The sequence below is a fragment of the Callorhinchus milii genome, unplaced genomic scaffold, assembly GCF_018977255.1.
Source record: "Callorhinchus milii isolate IMCB2004 unplaced genomic scaffold, IMCB_Cmil_1.0 Scaffold1, whole genome shotgun sequence".
NCBI lineage: Eukaryota > Metazoa > Chordata > Chondrichthyes > Chimaeriformes > Callorhinchidae > Callorhinchus > Callorhinchus milii.
The window spans coordinates 58,583,824-58,609,921 of NW_024704742.1; the positions used below are offsets into that span (position 1 = coordinate 58,583,824).

The following is a 26,098-nucleotide window of genomic DNA, read 5'->3' on the forward strand; positions in this document are numbered from 1 at the left end:
TAGTCAGTGACCTGATTTACAAGGCAAAGATACCAAAAATTTGGAACGTGATCAAAAATGGGATGACAATGGAGAACAAAATTATAAAACTGCATAAATAAACAATTTATAATAGTATATTGAAGTTTATAATAAGATACACCCTTTGCAGACATTCACCCACAAAACACACAGTAACTCCACTTTACAGCAAAATATCCTCTGAAGTCCTTATTCTAAGTGCAAACCAGGTTAGTAAATTTACTGATACATAGAGAATAATATGCATTCGCTGTGAGGTTGGTAAATTTACCAAGGGAAGAATTTCCCCTCACCCTAGAGTTTAATCAACAATAACTTGCATTTATATAGTGCCCTTTCCGGGGGCTAACATCATCAGCTCTTTGGAATGGATCAGCTGTTGGGTGTAGAGACCCCCTCTGATACTCCAAATGAAATTTTAGCTGCTAACAATTTATACTTTTGAACGATTGTGTCTGTGCTGGCTCTTTGAAAGTGCAGTCTATTCAATCCAATTTGCTTGCCTTTTCCCCATATCCTGCCAAATTACTGTTTTTTAGATATAACTATTCAGCTCCCTCTCAACCACCACACTCAAGCAGGGCATTTGACATCCTAAAAAAATCCTCCTAATTTCCCCTTTGATAATTATATTAAATTGATATTCTCCAGTTACTGAGTAATTGACCAGTGGAAATATTATAGGCTGTACTGTAAACAGTAAGTCAAATAAATAGGGTCTACTGCAAAACTGAACCGAAATATATTTTCCTTCTCATAGAACATAAACAAAAAAGGGATAAACTGACAGAATTTTTTTTTAAACTATAGTAATTATCTTTGATCTTGAGGTTACGCCTTATTATTTTGCCAAAATATCTTAAAATACTTCACAGGATTTTATTGCAAAATGTTGTGACTGTGTGTCTGTAGGCGAATGAAAAATATAAATGCCTGCATAAAGGACTGCTCTAATTATGTTATACAATGTATAATAATAATAATCCTTGCATTTGATTAATGCCTTATCATGTCATTGAGACATTTCAACGCACTTCACGGAATATACTGAAAAGTGAATTGACTGTATATTTTGTGTGCAAAACGTAGCAGCCAATTGCACACAGCAGTGTCCTACAAATACTCCTGGATTGAGTGACCAAATTATCATTATTTATTTTTGAAGGGATTATTACAGCCGGAAAGTGATCCGCCAATCGATTAACAACCTGGTTCCCGCTTACTGATAGGTCAATAGAGGTGTGTGCAGTAAGCAAACTTGCCTAAGGTTTCGTCCTGCCTGGGAACTGAACCCAGGTCCTCTCGCTTGTGAGCCGAGTGCCCTAACCAATACGCCATAGGACTCCACATGTAATCAAATAATTTTCAATTACAATCTCCTCAATGAGAAATAGCAAAGTCAATGAGTCATAGAGTGCTATCTTGGTATTTAAGCACTCCCAGCTTAAATACGAGTAGGCACAATGATAATTGAGTGCATCATGCGCTCATAACTAAAAATAGCAAATGTTTCAATATCTACATAAATATCCCATTATAAACATAAAGAAACGATCACAACTTTAGGGATCGCCGAACAGTGGACACCAACAATCGTCAACCGAACCCTTTAGAAGTACGTACCCACCAACATCAATGCCACCTCCTGGCTCAACTTCTCAATGTCCTCCTTGCTGGCCCCTCGGCTCAATGATCTACCATCTCAATTTCATCCAAACCTAATGCCAAAATTTCACCTGCTTGTAACTTTACATCTCCATGACTTCCATTCTGGCCAGCTGCACTGGCTTCCTGTCATCCAACAGGTCAACTTCAAGGTCCTTACCCTCAAATCCCTTTACACTCTCACCACTCCCTCCCCCCGCCACACCTCTGTAAGGATTGCTGAATAATGCAAATTTGCAAAGGACCGTCCTGTAGAAACTATCTGGATGCTTTGGCTGCCATATTAAGGTGTGCAGCTGGAGTTTTAGAAATGGAATTAAAATGGATGAGACACAATAATCAAAAATGAGTGCTTGTTAAAACTTATATTGACACAAATTCTACATTTTTGGATCTGACATTGAGTCACCTCATCTCTCATAAGCAGAATTGTAAAATGATCATTAAGGCATTAAAGCACTTTCCAATGTGGGAACATAATAGGGGTCCTTCATCCAGATTACCCTCTGTAACTGGTGGGAGTCGACTGAGAATTTACTGGAGGCTGTCAGAGGCTGTCAACACACAGAGACAGTTAAGCATCCTGCACTAATTTAAATTTGAACTGAGGTTTGCATGGGTGAAAGCTAGCAGCAGTATCTAATGGCTAACTGCACTGCCTATACCCTGGGGTCTCGCAAGGCAAGTTTCTTATAAGTGATGCATCGACAGCTGTGAGGCATGTTCTTTCTGCAGCACAGCACATACAGATGCCTTATTTGCGAAGAAGTTCAGTTCTAGGGTGAAAAAATTACTCACAATGCTTGCAGAGCCTGCATGTTAGAACATTAACTGGAGAATTAAATTGAGATAGCCTAGTTCTGAAACATCTGGGCTTAATTTTGTTTATTTTTTAAAAAATTGGAGTGTCACATTCAAAACCCTTCAATGCCTCATCCCACCGTACCTCTGTGACCTCCTGCAACGTTACCACCCAGGCCGCTCCCTTCGTGCAGTGAGTACAAGCCTGCTTCATGTCTCCTGCTTGACCCACCCCACTATCAGTGGATGAGCTTTCAAACCATTCTGCCCTGCTCTTTGAACTCCATCCCGGAGTCCCCTTATCTCTAGATCTCGCCCTTTCTTTCCCCGTCTATAAAGCCCACCTTAAGACCTTTCATTTTTACCACAACAAAATTACATCAGTAAAGCACCTTTCACATTGGGAGGGCATCCCAAGGCGTTGGACAATCAGTGTTCCTGAGCTGGGGGACGGGATCGGGAATGGTGGAGGGCAGGGGGGGAAGCAAGGTGATCAAAAGCACAGTCGAAGAGGAAGGTCTTGAGATGCTTGTTGAAAGGAGGCAAGGGAAGAGGCGAGGAGGAGGGACTGCAGGATGGAGTTCCAGAGGGCGGGGGAAGAATGGCTGAAGGCCATGAACTGTCTAAGACAGTTTAGAGTCAAACAAGTTGCCAAGGTTCTGGACTGACTCATGAGGTGGAGTGTGCATCTTTAGATGGTGATGCTGTCCGTGTCTGAGATGTGGAGGATCTCGGTGTTGTTGGCGTTCAGCTGCAGAAAGCTGGCTCTCATCCAGGACTTGATGTCTGACAGACATTCTGTCAGGACAGCAGTGGTCCTGGAGTTGATGGTGGAGGCAGAGAGATAGAGTTGGGTGTCATCTGTATACATGTGGAAGTTGACCACATGTCTGTGGATTACGTCACCAAGAGGGAGCAGATAGATATTGATGAGGAAGGGACCAAGGACAGAGCCCTGAGGAATGCTGCACGAAATGTTGCGGGGGCCAGAGGAGAAGCCATTTGTGGAGATCAAGTAGAGATGGTGTGAGAGGTAGGATCTGAACCATTCAAGGACAAAATCATGATGGTTGAGGTGAGGAGAGGCAGTGGAGGAAGATTGAGTGGTCAACGGTATCAAAGGCAGCATAGAGGTCAAGGAAGATGAGGAGGCAGAGGGAGCCCTGGTTACAGATGGACAAAATGTCATTTGTCACTTTGACCAAAGCTGTTTCTGAGCTGAAGGAGGCACAGAAACCTGATTGGTGGATTCATGGTGGGAGAGGAAGGAGCTAACCTGGGAAGCAACGACTCGTTCCAGGACCTTGGAAAGAAGGTTGGAGTTGGGGCGGTAATTTGAGAGCAGGGATGGTTCCAGGGAGGGTTTTTTAAGGATAGGAGTGATGACGACAGTTCTCAAAGGGGTGGGAACGGTGCCAGTGGACAGGGAGAGGTGAGGTTTGAGGTGCTGAGGCCCTGGGTAATCACTAGGTCAAGCAGGTGGTCATGGACATGTTTTCTACAAAAACAATAACAGCTTGCATTTATGTAGTGCTCCTCACGCAGGGCATTTAAATAGTCCAGCCGGGAAGTGACAAAGGCGTGGAAGAGGGTTTCAGCGACATCGGTTGTGAGGTATGGACGGAGGTGAGCAAAAGCGGGTCCTAGTCAAGGAAAGGATGTGGGGTAGAAAGGAAAGCTGGGGATCGAATCTGACATCTAAGTTGCACACGGGATCGGAGAGTCTGAGGGAGAGCCCGAGGAGGTTGAGGAGTTCAGACCTGCAGGAGAGAAGACGATGACGGGAGCCAAAGAGTATGGCTTCCGTCTTGCTGACATTCTACCGTGATATTGATCACCTTCCCCTCTCCCACTACCCCCCACAAACTCGGGTTCCCAATCAGCTCTGTGAAGCGTTTTGAGGCGTCCGTCCGATATGAAAGGCACATTGTTAATGTAAAATTGTTGTTGTAATTTTCTCCCCACTGGCCTCTGCTCCCTGTCTGACCTCCTTTTGCTGGGGTGCAGTCCGCTGAGGCTGGTACTCTGCCCAAGTGGCCATTGTTCAAGGGTGAGTTTGACCTCTGCACCCAGTTGCCACGCAGGTGGTAATAGAGAGGAAGAGGAACCAGAATGAAGAACCCCAGCTATTAATGATTGACATAAAAAAGAGACACGAAGGGGCCCAATTAACAGCGTTCACAGACTGGATTAATTGCCTTAAACACATTTTGTTTGGTGAAATTTGCAGTCAGCAAATCATGAATTCCAAGTCAGCAAAATAGTTAGTTTTGCCCACAACTTACACGGTCATTCCACTTTACAATATATTTTGTGAAGCTCTTTGAGACATCTCAACGGCGTGATAAGGCACTATATCAAGTACAAGGATTATTATATTACATTATTGTTATATAGTAAAGTCCACAAAGAACATTTCCTGCCAGCGACAGGCTTGCTGGCTTTTATTTACACTTTGCTGCTGCCTGTGACTGATGCAAATCTGAAATCCCAAACTGCAATAAAGACAACAAATCCACTTTGTGAATATTGCAATATCAGATCCCGGTTTTCTAGTTATAATCCACCACATGACAAACCACCGCAACAGCCCTATTATACAACAATGTACCTTTAAGTGCCCACGAGAATTTAGACATCCATTCTGCAAGCTGGTTTTCACAATAAGCGCTGTCAAAAGGAGTTTAACCTTGCTCTCATAGGTCCATCAGCTGAGCAACCGCAACAGAATGGTTGAGCACACAGCAAAAGCTCTAACTACAAAAAAAAATCAATGATAATTGAGGCTATCTCATCACCCATAACAACCCGACTGCTCCAGCCAACTGTGGCCATTAAAGCGATCACTAAAGAACAAAAAAAGTATTGTGTGGTGCAGCCCCCAATACAAGGGTGCTGTAAGGCAGCCTATTTGCAGAAAACAAATTAACTACGCTTCGTGGAGTACGACTTTAGTCGCCCTGTGTAGCCTGTATGGCAAATATACTGAAAGAATTATTATTGAACAATATCTCCTTTAAAACTGCAGCCAGTATCCAATCATCTACCTGTCAAGTTCATCAAAAGCAAAGCAGATGAAAATCTCTGTGTATCCAGGGTTGATACAGAGGCAGGGTTGATTGTCGAAGCATTATGAAACACACACGTAAAGAGAGAGTGTATATCCAAAAGCAACCAACATCATTCTTTCTCTCTACTTCTCCACTTCTCCACAAGAGTCGACAGAAAAGCTGTTAAATCTAATAAGGGGCAACGTGCACAGAAACATGCAAATTCCATTGTAAACTAAAGGCAGTTCTGATTTTCAGCAAAGTAATTTTGTTGCAACTAGTGTAGTTTCTTTCTTCCAATTTGCTCCCCTCTGCTGAAGGCAGTGACTCATGATTTCACAAACACTCAGCGGTTTGGCGAAGTACCCATTCTTCATGTGAGAGCTCAGACAGTGAGTGTCAGTTGACTATTCAACTGCGGGTGACGTCCCAGACGGACTTGACCCAGGCTTCACCCAAACTCCACATACCAGTCTCCTTCCCTGAACCACGTGACTCAGTGCTGCAGCACGCCTCGCCTTACACTCTGAGGCACTGGAGTAACTTTCACCAACAATATAAAATCAGTTTGTCTTTTAACAGTGGTTGCTCAGTATTTGCAAATGTGCACACTGTGCTAGTGTTCAAGCACATTGCTGTCAATTTAGGACACTATCATCCTCCTCTCACACAATGGAAGTTTCTGTACTTCCTGCGACGTGTAGTAACTGTGGCGATGTGCGCTAAGACAGAGAACTTTCTCACCCTCTGAGACAGATGTCAAACACTTTGGTTGCAACCTATAAAACATAGCATTCTAATGCCATACAGTTCATCAGATTTCAGGTTCAAATCTTAGATGGAGCACTGCGGTTAGGAAAATTAAATCGGTTTGGTTCCCTCTCCTAACTGAGAGACCCTTTTGGAAAGGTGTGGGGCAGAGCACGCATGACTGTGATGCCCCATGAACAAGTTGTCTCCTGACACTCACTGTCAGACTCACTGCTTGGATTAATTGCCAGAGGGAAAGCAGGGCCCATGGAACAACCAGCTATTAGGAAATAATTGTCAGGTGTACAGTATAGCCTATGTTTACTAGGATAATATCAGGGCTGTCATGTTACCCCTAGCAGGAAAGATTGGATAGGTTTGGTCTTTTTCAATAGAGAAGAGGGGTCGTAGTAGAACAGTTTAAAATTATGAAAGGATTCGATGAGGCTGGCATAAATAGGCTGTTCCCACATATTGGCAAATTCGTAACCAGGGACACAAGCATAAGACAGTGACTGGTTGGATCTAAAAGAGAATTTCAGAGGAACTTCTTCACATAGAGGGAAGTGAGATTTATGGAACTCATTGCCCAAAGCGAAGGCTGAAGCAGAATACAAGGATATGGGAGGAGCAAGGAGCATTGCAGATTCATATGGAGTATAAAACATGGCATGCACTGGCTGGATCAAATAGCTTGTTTCCGTGCTATATAGCCTGAGTAAATCTATGTACATGTGAGTAGGAGACGAGGTGAGAACAGTGGGGGAAGTGAATATTGGAGCCTAATTTGTGCCATCTACAAATCTGATCACTCTACTAATTGCGAAATCCAATTTGCGAATTGCAAAAGCCCCCAAAACACACAGCATTGGCCACAACTGGAAATCATGAGAACTAGTACGAAAAGGAGATGTTTTAGGCCAAAATATGGTTTGTGTGAACAGGACATGGCAGGGGGACTTCTTCAAATAGTGCAGCAGGAGGAAAAGTCACTGTGCAGATTAACTAAATTCTGGGCAAAGTATCATGAATATAATGGGGTGACCAGGCAGAGCTTACAGGAGGCAATATACATAAATTGGACCTTCTCATCCCTGCATCTGGTGAACTAGATAGTTTATCAATAAAAACAGGAAGTTAAATCTCCAATCTGTACTTTTATGGTTTTCTTAAACTGCACTCCACTGCACTAGCCAGCTTCCTGAGGTTAGGAGTACATCGCAGGATAATGAGATTTACTGTTTTAATACATACATTGCTCTATGCCTATTTTGTTTAAAAAAACTCATTCAATTTATATGCAAGCTAAAACAATCCCCAGCTTCCAAATTAAGATTGAATTGAAGGAGTACAGTCACTGCAAGAGGCTTAAATTAGACGCCTTTTGCTAAATTCAAAAGCAGCGTCATTGTCCTTGCTCCTCACCTCTAATTCCAAAGCTTTTGAAGAATGAAAGTGTTTTTCTTTCACCAAAGGTCATAAAATTCAGGAAGCAATAACCACAAAACAGATAAAACATCCAGGTGCTTTAAAGAGTGACTGAATCAAGCCTTGGAAACAGAGCGCAGAGATGAAAAGAAAATCTGTGAATGGTGGAAATTCACAGCAGGATAATAAGCATCTCAAAGAGAAATTAGAGGCTGATGCTTTGTTTTTGTCAGCCGGGTATCTGACACACATGGAAACCCATCATCATGCTGAAGAGTATCCAAAGCAGACTAAGTATTCCACATACATAGAACCCCAGGCAAGTTTTCTTACTCTACACACCTCTGTTTACCTTGCAGTAAGTAGTAAACAGGAGTCCTGTAGCTCAGTGGTTAGAGCACTCGCTTTGCAAGTGAGAGACCTGAGTTCAATTCCAGGCAGAGGGCGAAACCTTGGGCAAGTTTCCTTACTCCACACGCCTAATAATAATCCCTCCAAAAAAAGGCAGTCATAAATTGGTCATTTTCAATCTATGACTGTTTGTGGGACATTGCTGTGCGCAATTGGCTGCTGCATTTTGCCCACAAAATATACAGTCAAATCACTTTACAGTATATTCTGTGAAGCGCTTTGAGACGTCTCATCAACACGATAAGGCGCTTTATCAAACACAAGGATTATTTTTATTAAATAAATGCCACTTAGCATGGAGTTTCCACTATGTATGGAATGTGCTCTCTCTTCGCCAAAGGGGTGCCCCCTGATTACTTAATTCTGGAAAGTATTGGGCAACAACAACAACAACTTGCATTTATATAGCTCCCTTCACGCAGCCTGGAGCGCTTAAGAGTGGTGGAGCACGACTGACCTTAGGCACAGGTTGCTGAGAACCAAGATCTTGGGACAGTATTGCTTTAGGTGAGGCATTTCATCAGGACAGAAGTAAATTTAAACCGAATGAAGAATATCCCCATTTTTTCCTGGCATGGAGATCATTCACTGTTGAAATTCTTTTTTGGATCACTTAAAGAGTGTAATAAGACCATTGTGTTTTTTTTCAAAAAACAATCTTTTGCTAAAAATGGCAGACAGTGAAACCCAATGATTTATACTGCACATTCAGCACCAAGGCAATATACTTTTGTGTCAAATTGGAACTAAAAATGGAGTATAAATCAGGATTTGGGGACATCGATTCAATTCCAAACTCCACTCTCAAACCCCAAACCATAGCAATAGCGTTTGAATAGAATCCTTGCCATCCAATGCAAGATAATTCCCATTCAAAATGCAGCTGATTCCTTTTAAACTTTAAAATGCCATGGCTTTTTAATATCATTAGAGAGTCTGTCATGAACCAGGCTCTTAAATAACTTTACAAATGAGCCTGTGTACCCAACATTAACTTAATCATCTGCAGAGCTCTCCTCTGTCTCCCTCCCCTGATGATGATTGTTAGTGATAACGTATATATATATATATATGGTATAACACATGCTAAGGAGTTAGTAGGTGAATTGTATTCCTTTTTTTTATGGATTCCATGAGACAATGACACCATGATGATGCCTGATGATGTCCACAGTAAAGGATTAACAATTGGAAGGTAATGACTGCATGGTTATCGAGCCGTTTATAGTAAATAACAAGGTTAGTGAGTATGTTAACATTTTCATTCCATCTTCTAAGGCTTTCTGTGTCTTGCTGAAAGGCTGAGAACGCAACCTTCGGTGAAGCTTCTGCGAGTGAAAGTCACCCAAAGAAGTCACACACTTTGAGGAGGGAGACGACTAAAAAAGAAAATTGGCAGAGAGAGAAAACCCCTCACCAGTTCCCTATTTGATTGTGAATTTGTAACCTTTCCTGATCTGTACAGCTCAGTGATACCACAGCACCCAGCAAGCTTTGCTTTTGTCCTTTACAGTATCATTGCTAAGCTGCACTGTGCACTGGAGTCTGCCATTGCAATTGATAATGAAACAAGTGAAAAATCTTCCAACTTTCCCTTTAACTTGCAGTAACAATCATCTCTTCAAATAATACCCTAAAACCTACCCCTTCGACTGTGCTTACGTTCACTGGCCCCTTTCCTCTCTTTCTTGTTTTATGTCTGTGCTCATCATTATTAAGCACTCTGAGGTGTTATACTATGTGAAAGGCACTATATAAATGCAAGTTGTTGTAGATCTTTTCTTAACCGGTTCAAGTAGAAACACAGACTGAATGTTTTGAGTTTTTGCTTGGAACCGCTGTATCTCTTCAACTAAATGGACACCTGGATGGCTCATTCCTGTTGCTCTGACATTATGCATGACATGAACAGAACTAATTGCTTCCTCTGTGTGCATGGCAAACAAGACCTATGTACAACCCTAATGATATATTTTAATTTCCTTCAATTTAATTACGTTACAATATACATACGGCTCTTAATTCCCTTCTAATTGCGCTTGATAAAGCTAAAAAATACTCATTGACTATCCCCTCCAGCACTGACACCACAATAGCCTTTTATAAAGGTTATAATGTGCTATTCTGTCGTCCTGCACATGTTGCATTTTTTGCTTATATAGGACAAAATTCAGCAGAACTGGGGAACAGGACAGGATAATTCCCACAGTCTGCAACCAATACAATACTGACAATGCAATAATATTTGTATGAATTTAATTTTATTGAGCCCACTTTATATACTTTTTAAAAAAAAAGACAAATACCAGAGATATCTGAAGGCTGTAATTTAATCCTGGGGTTGAGATGATGCCTATAAACCAGACGGCCTTCCATCTTACTTTTTACCGTGCTATCTGCAGCCGAGGGATTGAATTGAAGCTTTATTGCTTACTTCCAGCCATTCATAATCTTACACGTCAGGAGTGACGGGCATGACTGCATGAGACACCACATTCTGAAGCTTGCTCTCAGTGAACAGCCATACTGCAACAAGCTGTGGTTCAAGCAAAAAGCATCAACGTGTATAAAGAGAAACGTGATGCACACACAAGGGAGAAGGGAATAGGACAGGGCAATAGGAGGGTTGGGACTCTTGTGGGGTATAAACACTAGTTGTGCCAAATGGCCTGTTTCCAAGCTGTATCATTCTTTCATTCTAAAAATCAGAGCAATTGTGACATTTGCATCATCAAGAAAAAGCTGAAGACATATTACGATCAAAAAAGGACTTACTTAGGGACTCATGTGGATGTTCAGGGGGCTGCTTGATGGCCCGGGGCCACTTCTGGGCCACTGGCCACAGATTGGCTGCCACTGCTTTGCTCAGTTCTGGGTCACTACATTTTTTGCAAAGCAACACAAAAGGCTACAACACAAGGGAGTGGAAAGCTAGGAATCTACTACCTATGTGTAACCTGACAATATACAAAGTGAGAAACATTCCAGAGTAGAAACTTAAAGGTGGCATTGACATTTCCCTGTATTATGATGGACCTGGTGCATTGTACTGTCAGCAAAAAACAATAACCATTCATTAAATACCGAGCAATTCATTCGTACTGGCCGTGCGCATTAACTGAAGTGTTAATTCTTTCCATATTAACCCTTATTTGAGATCGTTTTTTTTTAAAAAAGGCTGTTCTTTGGACCAACAGTATTCTTTGGTCTCATGTGACTAAAGGACATTGCTGCTGCTTTGCAGTACCTGGTCTCCAGGGGCACATTGCTGCCAAGAACCCAGCTATCCTGCAGCTGGACAGATTCGGGCGTGGTGGGCAGCTCGCTGGGCAGCACGGCCGGTGGGGCCGGGCTCTGGTTCCTCCGCTGAGTCAGTGAGTTCCTGTTGAGCGAGGTGACCGAGGGCTGCTGCTGGGTCAAGTGCTGCTTATGCAAAGGTGGAAGTGGCTGTAAGGTCGACTGGCTCTGTTGGTTTGGCGGTTGTTCTAAAAGAAAGGGACACAGAAGAAGAAATCAATTGAAAAGCATCAAGGCTTGTATCAACTCGCCTGTTCATCACAATTGCATTCTGCCAAAATAATGTCAGTTAGATCCATTGAAGATCAGTTGAAAGCAGTTAATCTACTGAACTGGCTTTATATTGGAATCAATTGGAATATATATTTGCCTCCAAATGTACATCAGTATTGGCATGAGGTTAGCAGTATAGCACCACCTAGACTTCTAGCAGATGTTAGGTAGGTTGTCAATTCTGCATCAGCTCCACTGTAATCCACAATGTGACACCACAGCACAATACATAGAATCTGCTTTACTTCTTTACTTGTGCAAGTCTGATTCTCCCCTCCCCAACATTCCTCTAGACAAAACAAATGGGCATTCACTTCATGGTTGTTTGTGGGACACTGCTGCGTGCAAATTGGCTGCATGTTTGTTTATAAAATACACAGCAACTAGACTTTACAGTAAATCCTGCGAAGCTTTGAAATGTCTTTCCAACATGAAAGGTAATATAACAGATGTAAGGATTATTATTACTATTTACATTTACTCTTTCATGTTGGAAGAATGGCTCACAGTGCTTCACACAGTTGACTGGGAACCTGAACGGGGGTGGGGTGGGGGGTTGGAGATTAGGAGAGAAAGTGGAGGAGTGGGAAAGATGACTGAAAGCATGTTTGAAAAAAATAAGTCTTAAGTACTACAACAACGACAAGCCCCATAACTCCAGCAGCACAAATGAGGCAGGCAGCACTTTTTAAAGCATCTAATCACTCCAGTGCCTCAAGGCCTACTATGTATGACAGCACTGGAGAGTAAGTGCCCCCATCAGTGCATTTTTATAAGTTACAAAGAATTATAATGAACGTCCATTTGTTCATTCTTGTTTAATAGTCAGTGTTGATAACATCATTGCAGGAAGTGGCTTGGAGGAGTTACTGAGCCTGACCCTTGGGGAGATGAAATAACACACACTTGAAATGATACAAGCGCTGAAGCACACTGTTGCTCTACTGATGTTAATTCAGTTCTATCACAGTTTCACTCAAAAATACTTGCATTTGAATATAGTGACTTATCACGTCAAAATGTCTCAAGATACTTCAGAGAAAGCACGTTTTGAAGTACAGACTTTTGTTAGGTAGGCAGCTAAACTGCCAATAACTTCCCACAAACAGCAATGTGAGGAACAACCAATTAATTTGTACTTTGGGTGAATATGGAAGATTTGCAAAGACTGACGCAGGCCATTCGGCCCAACCAGTCTATGCCAGTGTTTATACTTCACATGAGTTTCCATCCATTCCTATACTCCCTCCCACATCCTTCTATTCCCTGCACCCTCATGTGAAGATCTAGCTTCCTCTTGAACGAAGAGGGAAGAACAATGACCAGAGCACTGCGAGAATTACCTTCTCTTTAAAATAGTGCCTAGGAAACTTCAACATCTACCTGAATCACCAACACCAGAACAGGCAGAGTGGACCTCAGTTGAACATTAATCCAGTCTTGTATTCCTAACACATTTCACTGCTTACAATGCTTTCTGTCCAAACAAACAATAACTAAACAAAAGAGTTATTGCAATTCTTCACCCCAAATTCTCAAAAGGATTTTGTTTGACAGTCGCTATTATGTTTAAACAGAGAAGTTTGACCTATTTGAAATAACAATACTTGAATTTGACACAGTACCTTACCACATCAAAACATGTCAAAGCACTTCACAGTAGATACTGATAAATGTGGTGACTGTGTACTTGTAGGCAAATGCAATTTATAGGCCAATTTACACAGAACAACGTTCCACAAAAGTGAATGGTCAATTTAACTGGAGGATGTTGGCCAAGACACCAACTCCCTTCTCTTTTTAAATAGTGGCATGGGATCCTTAATGTCCATCTGAACAGGCAGACAGATCTTTGATTTAATGTCTCAGCCAAAGGAGCATCTCCAACAATCCACCACTCCCCCAATGCTATATTAGGGTTTTGGCCTAGATGATTAGATGAGTCTTGAACATACAACCTTCTGTTCCAGCGGCAAGAGTGCTACCAACTGAGCCAGGCTGACATCCAAATGACTCTAATTCACATATTTGTCTCATGCTCACGTGACAGAGGCACACTGTTACAGCTGTGGTCTGTTGAAGATACAGATCTCAATGGTGACGGTTGCTCTCAAGTTTAAACAGAACAGCTCATGCCACCCCTTTGAAATGGCTCTGATTTAGATACTTTGGACCTCACGCTCACATGACCCACAAAATATACGCCCACAAAATATACAGTATATTCTGTGAAGTGCTTTGAGATGTCTCGAAGACTTGATCAAATGCAAGGATTATTATTATTATGACGGAGACACACTGTCAGAGCGGCAGTCTGGTGCAGATGGATTGTGCCTGCAGCTCATGGGACGTTCAGCCGTGCGCAGCCTCCCACTTGTTGAGAGAGAACAGGACGAGTCGCCCTGCAGTGCACCGGTAATGCTTCACGTTCCACTCAGTGAGCAGGAGTATTCTTCACACACTTACTTTGGCACAAACCCATTCTGTAGAGCAGATGTTCCTTCATGCCTATTTTACAGATTGTAGCACAGCTGATCATAGCGCTCGAAACATCATGTACCTAATGACCATTAAATCCATTAGACTATCCATTTCCTCAACTCACGCTGCAGATTTTCTGATCTTACAGGATGCACACAATGGGACGCCTGGATGAGGGTTCAGGAACCTCTGCTGAGCAGTTGGCACCCACCCTAGTACTTACACAGCCGACTCCTCATTAGTACAGATCTACTTTGCCAAGAAAGACTGGCCTTGGATCAGGCTTCTGTAGACTGCTTTAAAGGACATCGCTGACCTCAATCAACAAAAGGATTCTGCAGGGTGGCTCAGTTCCTGAAATAATCAGGCACATACCAGTCTGCACTATTCTGTTGCTACAGTAAATGCAACTTGTAGTAACTAAATGTGAAAGATGCTGTGTCAAATGTGAGTGTTGTTACAGCAAATGACTTTCTTCTTTGCATAATGGCACATTTGCAAACTGACTGACTTTGAAGAGAAAACAATAATTATAAAATTGAGATATTCCCAAATCTAAAACAAACTGTGAAACGGAGATAGGAGGCACAACAATAATAATAATCCTTGCATTTGATAATAGCGCCTTGTCATGTCATTGAGACATCTCAAAGCACTTCACAGAATATACTGCAAATTGAATTGACTGTATATTTTGTGGGCGGAAGCAAATTAAACAGGTACATTCCTTCTACGGAAGAAAACTCTGACATGAGCAGTTATCTCTTTGTATTCCATGGTATCCTCTGATAATGACAATGAGAGAAATGCTGCAAAGGTTAGAGAAACCAAGATGCCATCAGGTCATGTTAACCATGTGTCATAGCAGGCACAGCCGAGTTCATTACTGTGTGTACCTATGCCTGCTGCTGGTTGATAAAGGCCATGCTACAGAAGAGAGGTGGAAGTGCTATTGATCAAGACCTTCTTGGCACTATAATGCATTATATACAGACACTGAAATACAGAGTGAGATGAATCTGAATAGAACGAGACCCTAAGCACCACACAAAGCAAAATTTATGGTATGGTTAAAAATTCCAGTCTTCAATAGAAATGAAAAAAAGATCAGGTTTAAAAGGAGGTACTTAACCCATGATTTTTCAATGCCACATTATCATGTGTGGCCATTAGTAATATGTTATTTCAAAAGATTCATATCCCGTGGAAGAACTAAAACTACATCCTTTACTGTTTCCATTTAATGGGGCTGAGTGGTATCCATTGAATCTTTTTTATAGTCTTGTTTAATTTGAGGTTATTTTTTGCTAGTTTTGTTCTACTTATAAGAACATAAGAACTTTAAGGCAAAAGAAGACCAAGCTCCATTTAGTTCATTTTCCACCATCCTGCAGTCGCTTGACATGTCGTGTCCCTAACTATACACTGTATCCTGAGATATTATTTTCTAGCAGAATTCTATCTAATTCTATCTTGATACAAATGAAATTTTCTGCTTGCGCTGTTTCTCTATGGAGCCTGTTCCATAAGTTTACTACTCTCTCACTGAAGCAGTGTTACCACAAATTTGTTCTGAATTTAACCCCTCTCAGTCGTAGGCCGTGTCCTCTGGTTCTACTGTTCAGTACAAGATAAAACAGCTTATTATGGTCTACATTATCTATTCCCTTCAGAATCTTAAAGACCATAATCATATCACCCCTCAACCTTCATCTATCTTCTTACAGAAGGCTGGTTTAAGCTTTGTTGTATTTCACGTGCTATGATGGTGAAGTGAGAAGTCACATAAAGTATACAACAATAAAACCCATCAAAGCCATCTTCTTCCCCACACGTGTCAGCCTGGCTCAGTTGGCAGCTCTCTCACCTCTGAGTCAGAAAGTTGTGGGTTCAAGCTCCAAGTCAGGACATTGAGCTCACAAGTCTCGGTTGACAGTCCATAACAGTGCTGGGTTGCTACAATGATGGAGATATCGTCGTTCAGATGACATGTTAACCTAGTGCTGACTGCCTGTTCAGGTGGGCAAAAAAGATCCCATGGCTCTATTAGAAAAGAGAATGGAGTTTCTCCTGTGTCCTGGACCACTGTCACCCAATAAAATTAGTCATTCACTTCATGGCTATTTGTTGGACACTACTTGGATAAATTAGCTGCCATTTGAGTGTAGAACAAGTAAACTGCTTTCTCCAATAGACCTGTACACCAAGACGAGTCACTCACTGCTTTTAAAAAAAACAAAAGAAAAAGTATTCATTTTATTTTAACAAAATAGGTTTCCTATTTCTTTTTATGTTCAGAATATTAAAAGACTAGCATATTGAAAGGGTAGTAAGCTACTAAATACATTAGATATGAAGGGAATGTGTTACTCGGAGGGTTAATGTTTCCATCTTCTGTTTCTCTTCTTGTTCCTAGGTTTTCACATATCTCTATTTTCTGCATTTCACTCACTATATTAAATTCCCATTGTTTGACAGGAAATGCAATATATTTCCATGTTTATATGTAATTCCAATTAAAATAAGGAAATTAAACTTTGCATAACAGCTCAGTATGTGGCATCTTTGTGGAAGATTAAGAGGCATCAGCAGCTTTGCAGCTGAGCTCCGAGCTTACTTCATATCCATTTTCTCTTCTTTTCGTATTTTGTGTCTCTCAAACATGAAGCAGTTCATCCTTGTGATATTTCAGGGGGTGCAAGAACAAACTACTTAATTTTCCTCTTGTAGTTCAGAATTGCAATGATTGGACATGATTATGGAATACTCTTTGTTTTTAAGACTAAAAATAAAAGTACATCTCTGTACTAGATATATATTTAAGTAGAACAAGATGAGTGGTATAATTACCTTACACACTATGGCAGAGTTATGGAAGAAAATCACCAACGAAATTTGGTTTCACTTAATATTTTATAGTCATCTTTTCCCTCCTGACTAGCTCTTGGCTTCCAACCCAGCTCGATTGCCAATCCAGCATTGTCCTTCTGATATAAATTTGTATTGTATTTTTTAAAAAAGCAAATGCCAAATCATTACCAGCAAGTAGCACAGTGTAAATTTCAGGCAGGAATAGACTAATCATTTTGAAAAAGCTAGAAAGTGTTTGGTGATAGTATCTTTTTCATAACATTTCCTCACCTTCTCCCCCAAATGTGTCAAAAAAATCATTCTGCATATATCAGACTAGACATTGAGTATTAGAAAGCTATGTGATGGGGTGGGGTGAGGGAAGGCATTGCTGTTAAGTGATCATGAGCAGAATTGATGGTTGTCCCGCCAATTAAGTAGTCTTGTCATTCTGGATAATAAGGACTTAAACAATTTGCTTATTGAATGGCATGCTTATTTTACTTTAGAAAGTTTGAATGGTTTATATGTAAAAACAGGAGCTACAAAAAACTGAACTGTCCCAACACAGGAGTCATGATATAATGCAGATCCACTAAGTGTAGATCATTGGAATCCAAGTCAAAGAAAAACATATTTAAAGACAATTGCTCCATAAAAGATTGATGTTGCAGTTTCGGGAATTATTCCACACCAGCAAGAATGTGGAATGATAACACTGGCAGAGAAATGCTGGTGTGCTCACACCAAGATTTTATTTCTCTTTTGATTAAGTCAGTCTGATTATAGACAGAACATTTCAATAGCAGATAGAAATCTACAAGCCAGAAGAGACCATTATATCCATCTGCCTGGTCCCAAAGTAAAAAAAAATACTCAACCTCTTGTGTCCTTCAATTGATTTCTTCACCAATCAGCTCACCATACATCCCTCTTGAATTAGTCTATTATACACATTATAATAATAGAATTATTGAAAACATTAACCTCTCTCTCTCTGTAAAGTAATCAAAACTGAACTATCTATTCATCTCTCCTCCCGCTTGAGTAGCCCTAACATGCCTGGTCAATATGGTCTTTTGTTAACATTTCAAAATAATATTTTGGAAATTTCTGGAAATGGGAATTGGTTTTCCACAGGTCCTTAAGTACTGTGTAAAACTGGTTTGCACATTAGGATCGAATTTAGAAATGTTCTAAAATTCTCCATGATTTTACATTGTTGACAACTGTCTTAGAGCTGGCAATGGGAGAAATTTTAATCTTCCGAGTTTGAGTCCAGTCTCCTTGTAGTAGATTCATGGATCATGCAGTTTTATCACATGTCATTAGGGTTCATTTATCTATACACTTTAGGATCATAAATAGTATGATACGATCTCCCTGATTATTCTCTTCTCCAGTGTTAACAAGCTCAGTTTCTGTAACATTTCTTGCAAACGCAAATGCCTAATTTCTAGCTATCAATTTAGTTATCTTGCATGATAACTTAGATATATACATGTTTTATTTATAAATGTGTACAAGTATGCAAGCATTTTGTACCATCAAATTGCACATGAATCACATCAAACTCTTCACATAAGCAAACTTGTACCTTTCTATTTGTTCCCAACTTGCCTTCATTCTGGTTCAAATGCATGGTTAATTTCTGGTTAATTTTGAACATTTCTGTGTTTGGTGACCTACTGAGCACCTTACTGTAGATGCCATTGTATCTCCATATAGTCTCGTTCACATTGAGTTTAATTTACATATATCCTCGGGCCAAACAGCAGTGCACCCAAGGAGTCAAAGAGAACCAATTCCATGTCTGAAGGGCACCTTACCATAGGACATCACATTTACATAACTAATGTCCCAACCTTGCGGAAATCATTAATGACATTGTCTCAGTTAGGAAAAGAATAGTAAATCTTAGTTGTGTCAGACTGCTGTACTTTCCTCTGCGTCTCTCTCTTTTTCTCTCTTTTGCTTGGTTTATACTACAGTCCTGCCACCATCACAATTTCTCTAGTTACCAGCTCAAGCAAAGGGAAAAAGAGGCAACCTCTTTGGATGTGACAATGGCGGAAATTGTTCTGTGGTCATATTCCTTGTAGCTGATCAGCCAACTTTTATATTTGTTTGCTTTATGTGTGCATAGAATGTAAATAATCATGCACACACAGATTTTGTAGGCAAACATATGTTTGCATATGTATGCATATTATGTGATAACTTCACATGTTCTTCATAGGACATTGTTCTTCACATCTCTAATGGGAAATCCCTTTTGGGGCAGGGGGGTGAGGGGGCAGCCAGATATTTGATAAGAGCAGAAACTCACCAGCATGCTTACAAGTATCCAAACAGAGTGCCATGCATCTCGCCGATACATGGAAATTTGCAAGTTATTTAATGGAATGGGATGCACATTCTCTCCCTGAAGGAATGCATCCTGCTTACCTAATTCTGGAGAGTCATAAGTGCAGGTTGGCAAGAACCAAGGCCTGGGAACCCCAGACTGTGTATTGAGGTATTATTGGAGTATAACCAGCTAAAATTGCGTAGCTTGCCATTGAAAGCACTGTCTCACTGATTGTCTAGCTCAGAACACCCAGTACTGAGATGCCAAACTAAGCTCAAAACCTGGGGATTAAAGCCTAAAGCTTCTTACTCAAAGGTGACAGTGTTAACAAATGAACCAAACAACTGGGCATAAATATAAGACAGCCTGTAGTAGTTCTAATAGGGAGTTTAGGAAGAACTTCTTTACGCAGAAGGCGGTGAGAATGCGGAACTCACTGTTTGATGCAAATAGCATCAATGTATTTAAGAGAACCTTGATGAATACATGAAGGAGGAGAATAATTGGGAGAGGGTGAGGGAAATTTTCTATAGTGAAAAGGATTAGTGCAGACTAGTTAGGACTAGTTAACTCTGTAAATTTATAGTCGGAAAGACAATTTATTTCTTGTTTTACTGAGAGGATGTGGTTTTGCATTGCTGGAAGGAGAGAAGAGAGGTGGGCAAACAAATCTGTTCAGCCTTCAAGGAAAAGAAAGGGTTAATCCTAGGAGAGGAATGCAATAAAATGCTCCAAGCAGCTTTTAAAATATGCACATGTCATCTTGAAACAGCTGCAGAAATGAGTTTTGGTAAATAAACATAAGAATATATTTTCATCATTGAATTTTCTAGCAATCAGCCTCTAGATAAAATTGCAGTAATGATGCTACAACCATTAATCTTGTGAACCTTTGCCACATATTGAGCAAATGGAGAGAGCTGGCATTGACACTAACAGGTGCGGCTGGCATATAAACTGCAAACCAGAGTAAAGATTCCCCTCCCCCCATTAAATTAATGTAGTGTAGAATGCCACCAATAAAAAATACCCAGGGAACGATTCCAGAGCTTTAATATAATCTCGGCATTTTGACAAACTGCTCCAACTCAGCTTCTTTAGTTGATAGTGTTATCCCAACCTTTTGTTTTGATATCTACTTTATAATAAAGAAAAATCAGATTTTCCTTCGTGCTCATCACGGTGAAGGATGTCACTGCAGTAGAATGGAACAAATTTCCACTTTTGGAATCCAATATAAACATCGTACAATTCCACGTCAGGTCCAGTAGGAACTAAATACACAGTAAACTCTATGGGGATATATCAAGTGGGGAGCTGAGACATAGAAAGCAAGTAGGTGCTAGATTTCACATTGCTCTGTGGGGATTTAGATAAGCTCAGCAAGGGATACATTGGGGTCACTGTTTGGGATTAAAACAGGTAAGGTTCTCAATTTATATCTAACTGTTCTGCTGGCATTGGTAGTACTGTACTTTTGTATGAACTAGAACATTGAGGGTTCAAGGCCACCTCAAGACTTTGAGCTCATAGTCAGCCTGACAATCCACTGCAGTGCTGCTGTGTTTTGGATAAGGAGTCCCGTTTACCTGTTCAAGTGGACGTTAGAGATCTCATGGCATTAATTGAAAAGTGAATGGAACTTCTCCCTTCCAGTTGTCCTGACCAACTATTGGTCACTCACACACTTCATGGCTGTTTGTAGCACATTGTTGTGTGCAAATTTGTACGGCGTTTGCATACAGTCGCTGTACAGAAAACTTTGTGAAGTGCTTTAAGATGATTCAATGTTACAAGATCCAAAACAAATACAAAAATTATTATTAAAAAGGAATGGATGTCTTGTAACCTAATCTCTGGATAAATCAGAATTTTTCTTCCAAAATTATCCTTTGTTATACAGGAAATCTCACATAAATTGTATCAGTTGGGACCATACATTTAATATGATTTATGCGAAATATGAGTTATGTGGAATTTATAAATAATAGGAAATTCAATGGGACTTGGGCAGATGTACGAATTAGGCGATTATACAATTTATACAGATCAGATTTAAGCGTGTTTTATTGTAATCTGAGTAACTGTAACAATTTAGTGTTACTTTGTGTCAAAATATAAGAAGTTTTTATAATGTAAATTTACTGTCACTGGAACTGAGCTGAGACCAAACATTTCATTTTGGATCCTCACAGCAAGTATACAGTGGAGACTTTCACTGTAATTTGGGCTAGATTCAGATAGGTCACAAAGTGCGTTTATATACTCCAGCAGCCATACCCTGGATTACAATACACTAAGCCACTCCAGGTACTCTCCACAATTTACTATTGAACACAACACTGCGAGTGTAGTAATATTAATAATAATCATCCTTACATCTGGTATAGTGCCTTTCACATTAGGATGATAGGCCAAAGTGCTTCACAGGATATATGGTGCAGTGACTACGTGCTTTTGTGGGCAAAATAAAACTTGAAAGGTTACTTCTAAATGAAAGGTGACCAGGCACTTAATGTGGGAAGATGTGTATGAATTTTAAAAGCCACCCTTTAGGAGATTTTTCTCAGAAGAAATCAAACAGATGACAAATCCATTGATTATCATTTTGATACAGCAAAGAACCTACACTATTCTCAGAATATAGGGTCTACAACAATTAATTTTTAAATAGAACCCGCTGTCTTCATTTCTAACTGTTAAATAAATACTAAAACTCTTCAAACCTACCTTCATATAGAGTTAAGGATGTGATCAGGCTGCAGTGCATTTATTGCACCAGCTGGCTATCAATGAACATTCATAGGGTCCCTGCTGAAGTTAGCTGCACAAACACTGCATGCCAGCCCCCAGAAAGGATAACCTGTACCATTCATTTCACACTTAAAAAAGGCACACTGCTCTACACACTTCTTTTCTTTTCCCTCAAGTATAAGAGCTCCGCATGTTTGGCAGTAAATCACTGCAATCTTAGCAGCGTTTCGCCACCCCCACCCCCAAATATACAGGATTAATGTGGGTTAATTCAGCAAACTGTGCTGGAGTCTCATTTCCGACATGACTGAAGGGGGTTTCAGAAGCAGTGTGATTTGTCCCATACAACATAAACTCAGCGGGTAAGAATTACACTGGCCTCTCTCCCTCGTGATCCAAATGATTGCTTGGGAGCATTCAATGAACCATTTTTAATTGTCGTTTTTAAAAGAGCTCATCATACAACCAGCTGTTTAATAATCCTTGCATTTATTATAGCTCTTTATCACATCAAAACATCTCAAAACACTTATCAGAGGTTCCTCTAAAGTGTTGTGACTATGCATTTGCCAGGAGCCAATTTGTGCAGCTATATGCCATAAACAGCTTGGAAGTTAATGACTACTTTTTCATTTGGAGGATTGTTGGCTGGGATAACAGGAGAAAGCTCTCTTTTCTTTATGATTAGCACCTTGGGATCTTTAACATTCACCTGAACAGGCGGAAGGGATCTCGGTTTAACGTCTCATTCGAAGGGCTAGCAAAAAAAAGATGTGAAATGAGAGGAAGAGACAGAGAAGAGAATGAGAAAAAAACAAGTGAGTGATACAGTATGTTGGTGCTTCAAAGTGTTATTATATGGAATCACTTGAAATGGATTTGAGCCCTCAATTTCCTACACTTTGAGCTCCCAATACCGAAATGTGCCATCAGGGGAAGGTAAGCGGACACCATTCATTTCCCCATGGGCAAGTCATTGCAAACCACTCAATCTCACCTCCCGAACAGAAGCTATCTGCAAATAGAGATGGATATTTCCATCCCCCTGAGGTTCAACACGTTGTTCAGCTGACGTAGAGAAAGCTGTAAAACATGACTTTTTTTAAAAAAAGGGAAGGAATTGCTATTTGGGAGCTGACAGTTAGACACCTCATTTAGAAAATGACAATCTGTATGATTGAAGTTTGAGGACATCTCATCTAATTCTCACCTTGGATGAATAGGCTATTAACACATCTAAAAAAAAATTATCTGACTATAATAGGCGTCTAATGGTACAGATTGTATGAATAAAGGTCCTCAAGGTCACTCATAGCCAAAACCTATACTAAATTCATGCGATGTGTGCTATAGACAATGTTCTACAATTTGCTGTAGAGACTGCCCTTCTTTAAAACTGGGCAGTTGTTACATTAACGGATGCACAATTACACAAGAGTGAATACATTTAAAGTTATGAAGATGAAGGTGAAAGTACAAGCTTGTATCAAAATCGCAACTGATGTTTCTTTTCCCCTGAGGCTTGCTGCCTTACTCAATGGGACAGTATGATTGATACAAGTCAACGGAAGCAAATCCCTTCATTGTATTTTATGGAATTGGAGTGAGAAGTGAGGGGTTCAAAAGCTTGGCCACCACAGCATGAAGAATGGCTGCCTCGACATTTATCTTGCTGTGAGAGCAACACATCCTTTCTAAGCATTGAATCACATAGTGCAAAACACAGCAATGGACTGTATTTGAGTAATAGAATCCAGGGGGAAGAAGTGGAGGCTAATAGAGGCAAAGATGTTCTTCAAGCTGCAGAACTCCAAAATTTATATTCTCTGTGTGACAGAGCACTGTTTACACAAAGAAGGTTATATTTAAAGAAACGTATTGATAAGAAGATGAGATCAGTAACCAGTAATATGGGATTTGCACTTTTCCTGGGGCCGTTTTTGGTGTTTGTTAATCACAGAAAAAGGAAAGTGGAGGGCAACAGAATAGGAGTTCACTTCTACTGCTCTCCACTGTTCAAATGTCAATAGATTTAAAACTGTTTGTATGATTTTTCTTTGCTTCTGTCCTTTTCCCCAGAAAAAACACCGTCTGGGAAGCTTCCTGCTGCTGGTTAAGAAAGGGTGACCTTACATTTAGTTTGTAGGCATAATAGGAATGACCAGGAAGATTCCCTGCCCCAGTAATTTTTTTATTTGCCTATTCACGTGGACGTTAAAGATCTCATTACACCAAATGAAAAAAGAAGGGAGTTTCTTCCAGTGTTCAGGCTACTAATCTCCCAGATAAAACTTGTCATTCTCACCATGGCTGTTTGTGCGACATTGCTGTGTGATAACTGGCTGCTGCATTTGCTTACAAAGTATACAGTCGCTACACTTCGCTGAAAAATCCCATAAAACTCTTTTAAGATGTTTAAGAGAGGGTCCCAATAGAGGTGCTTAAAATCATAAAAACAATATCAATAAGGTTAATATAAATAGGTTGTTCCCACTTGTTGGGAGAGTCGGTAAGCAGGGAAGATAAGTATACAATAGTGACTTGGGGATCTAAAAGAGAATTTCTTGCAGAGGGTAGTGAGATTATGGAATATCCTGTCTGATGTGGTGGTTGAATGAAATAGTATAGATGCAGTTACGAGGAAGCCAGATTTGAAATAGACCCATTGCACAAATGGTTGCTTGCCAAGATAGAAATACATGCAGTTGAAGGAGTCGGTGTGTATCATATATCATGATACCATTTCTGCGGGTTCCCTTTTGGTCTCAAGTTTGGTAGTGCTGGATTCGAAAGAGAGATAATGTTGGCCAGGACATGAGAAGAACTCCCAGTTCTTCTTTGAAATAGTAGCGTACCATCTTCAATGCAATATTGAATGCAGCCAGGTTAGTGTGAAACACATTCACCAGCAGCATTCAATATTTATGAATCCTTTGAAAATCCTGCATTGCAGATCTCACTAGAGTACTCAGTTGAATAATAATTATAATAGTAATCCTTGCATTTGATATAGTGCCTTAGACCTTAATTGAGACGTCTCAAAGCGCTTCACGGAGTATACTGTAAAGTGGCTTGACTGTGATTTTGTAGATGCATCTAGCCACCAATGGTGAAAATGTGGCAGATGAAAACTAAAAATTGTAAAAATGCGTACAGTACATATAATATACAGTAAATATAATACAATGTATGCAGTATACTGTACCTGCAATCTGATGGCAACTAGTTCAAATGCATCCATGTATGATAGTATTATATTACAGTGCCAACTTTCACCATTGGTTTCAGCTTGTACCGAAACAGTGCAAAATGTGACCAAAGAGAAGCTACAAGCCTCCTAATATAATATTCAATCTCCATTTTTTTTGTTAACAAAATAAATGAACGCAATCTTACAAATCTAAGTAGCAAAAATGTAGTTAAGGGAGATAATCAGACACTACAATATGCAATCACTACATCCATCGCGGGAAGAAAACAAGATGTGATAGAGGAGAAAATGAGCAAATGCGGGTTATTATTACGTGCTCCATTCAGATCGTATATGTCCTCTGGTGATACATTAAAGTATTCTACAATGGTTTGTTTCCCCAAACAGCAAGCCAATATTCATCTAAGAACATCTTGATTTTTTTGAAGCACCTTGTTTAAATGCAATAGCTGGCAAGCTGCCAATAGAACGATTCTTGAGCACAAATCTCCAATTGAGCAATCCCTGCGTGTGCTCTCCTCTCCACCAGCTGAAGTAAATGTTATTGGAATTTTTTGTACTGGAAAATTGCTGCTTCCTTGTCTACTGCATCTGACAGCAGCAATTCTTAGTTAAAATATCAAGCCAAGAGACTGACTGACCTGGAACTCAGATCTGAATGTGCTTCAACAAAATGGGGGTTAGTATTTGACTGAGCTCTAATGGGTAAGTGACAACAAGATATATGTCAGTGGTTCACTCAGACAGAGAAAGAGG

The 26,098-nt window shown here is 40.3% G+C and overlaps 1 protein-coding gene across 3 annotated transcripts in view; it reads right to left on the reverse strand.

Annotated features, from left to right (window-relative positions):
• The window catches only part of tenm3 (teneurin transmembrane protein 3), a 163,433-nt gene that overhangs the window by 127,852 nt on the left and 9,483 nt on the right, over positions 1-26,098 (reverse strand). For all 3 annotated transcript variants that reach the window (XM_042342618.1, XM_042342615.1, XM_042342611.1), the window contains exon 3: positions 11,374-11,611. In XM_042342618.1, the coding sequence (XP_042198552.1) occupies positions 11,374-11,611 (238 nt within the window). The remainder of the gene's footprint in view (positions 1-11,373; positions 11,612-26,098) is intronic.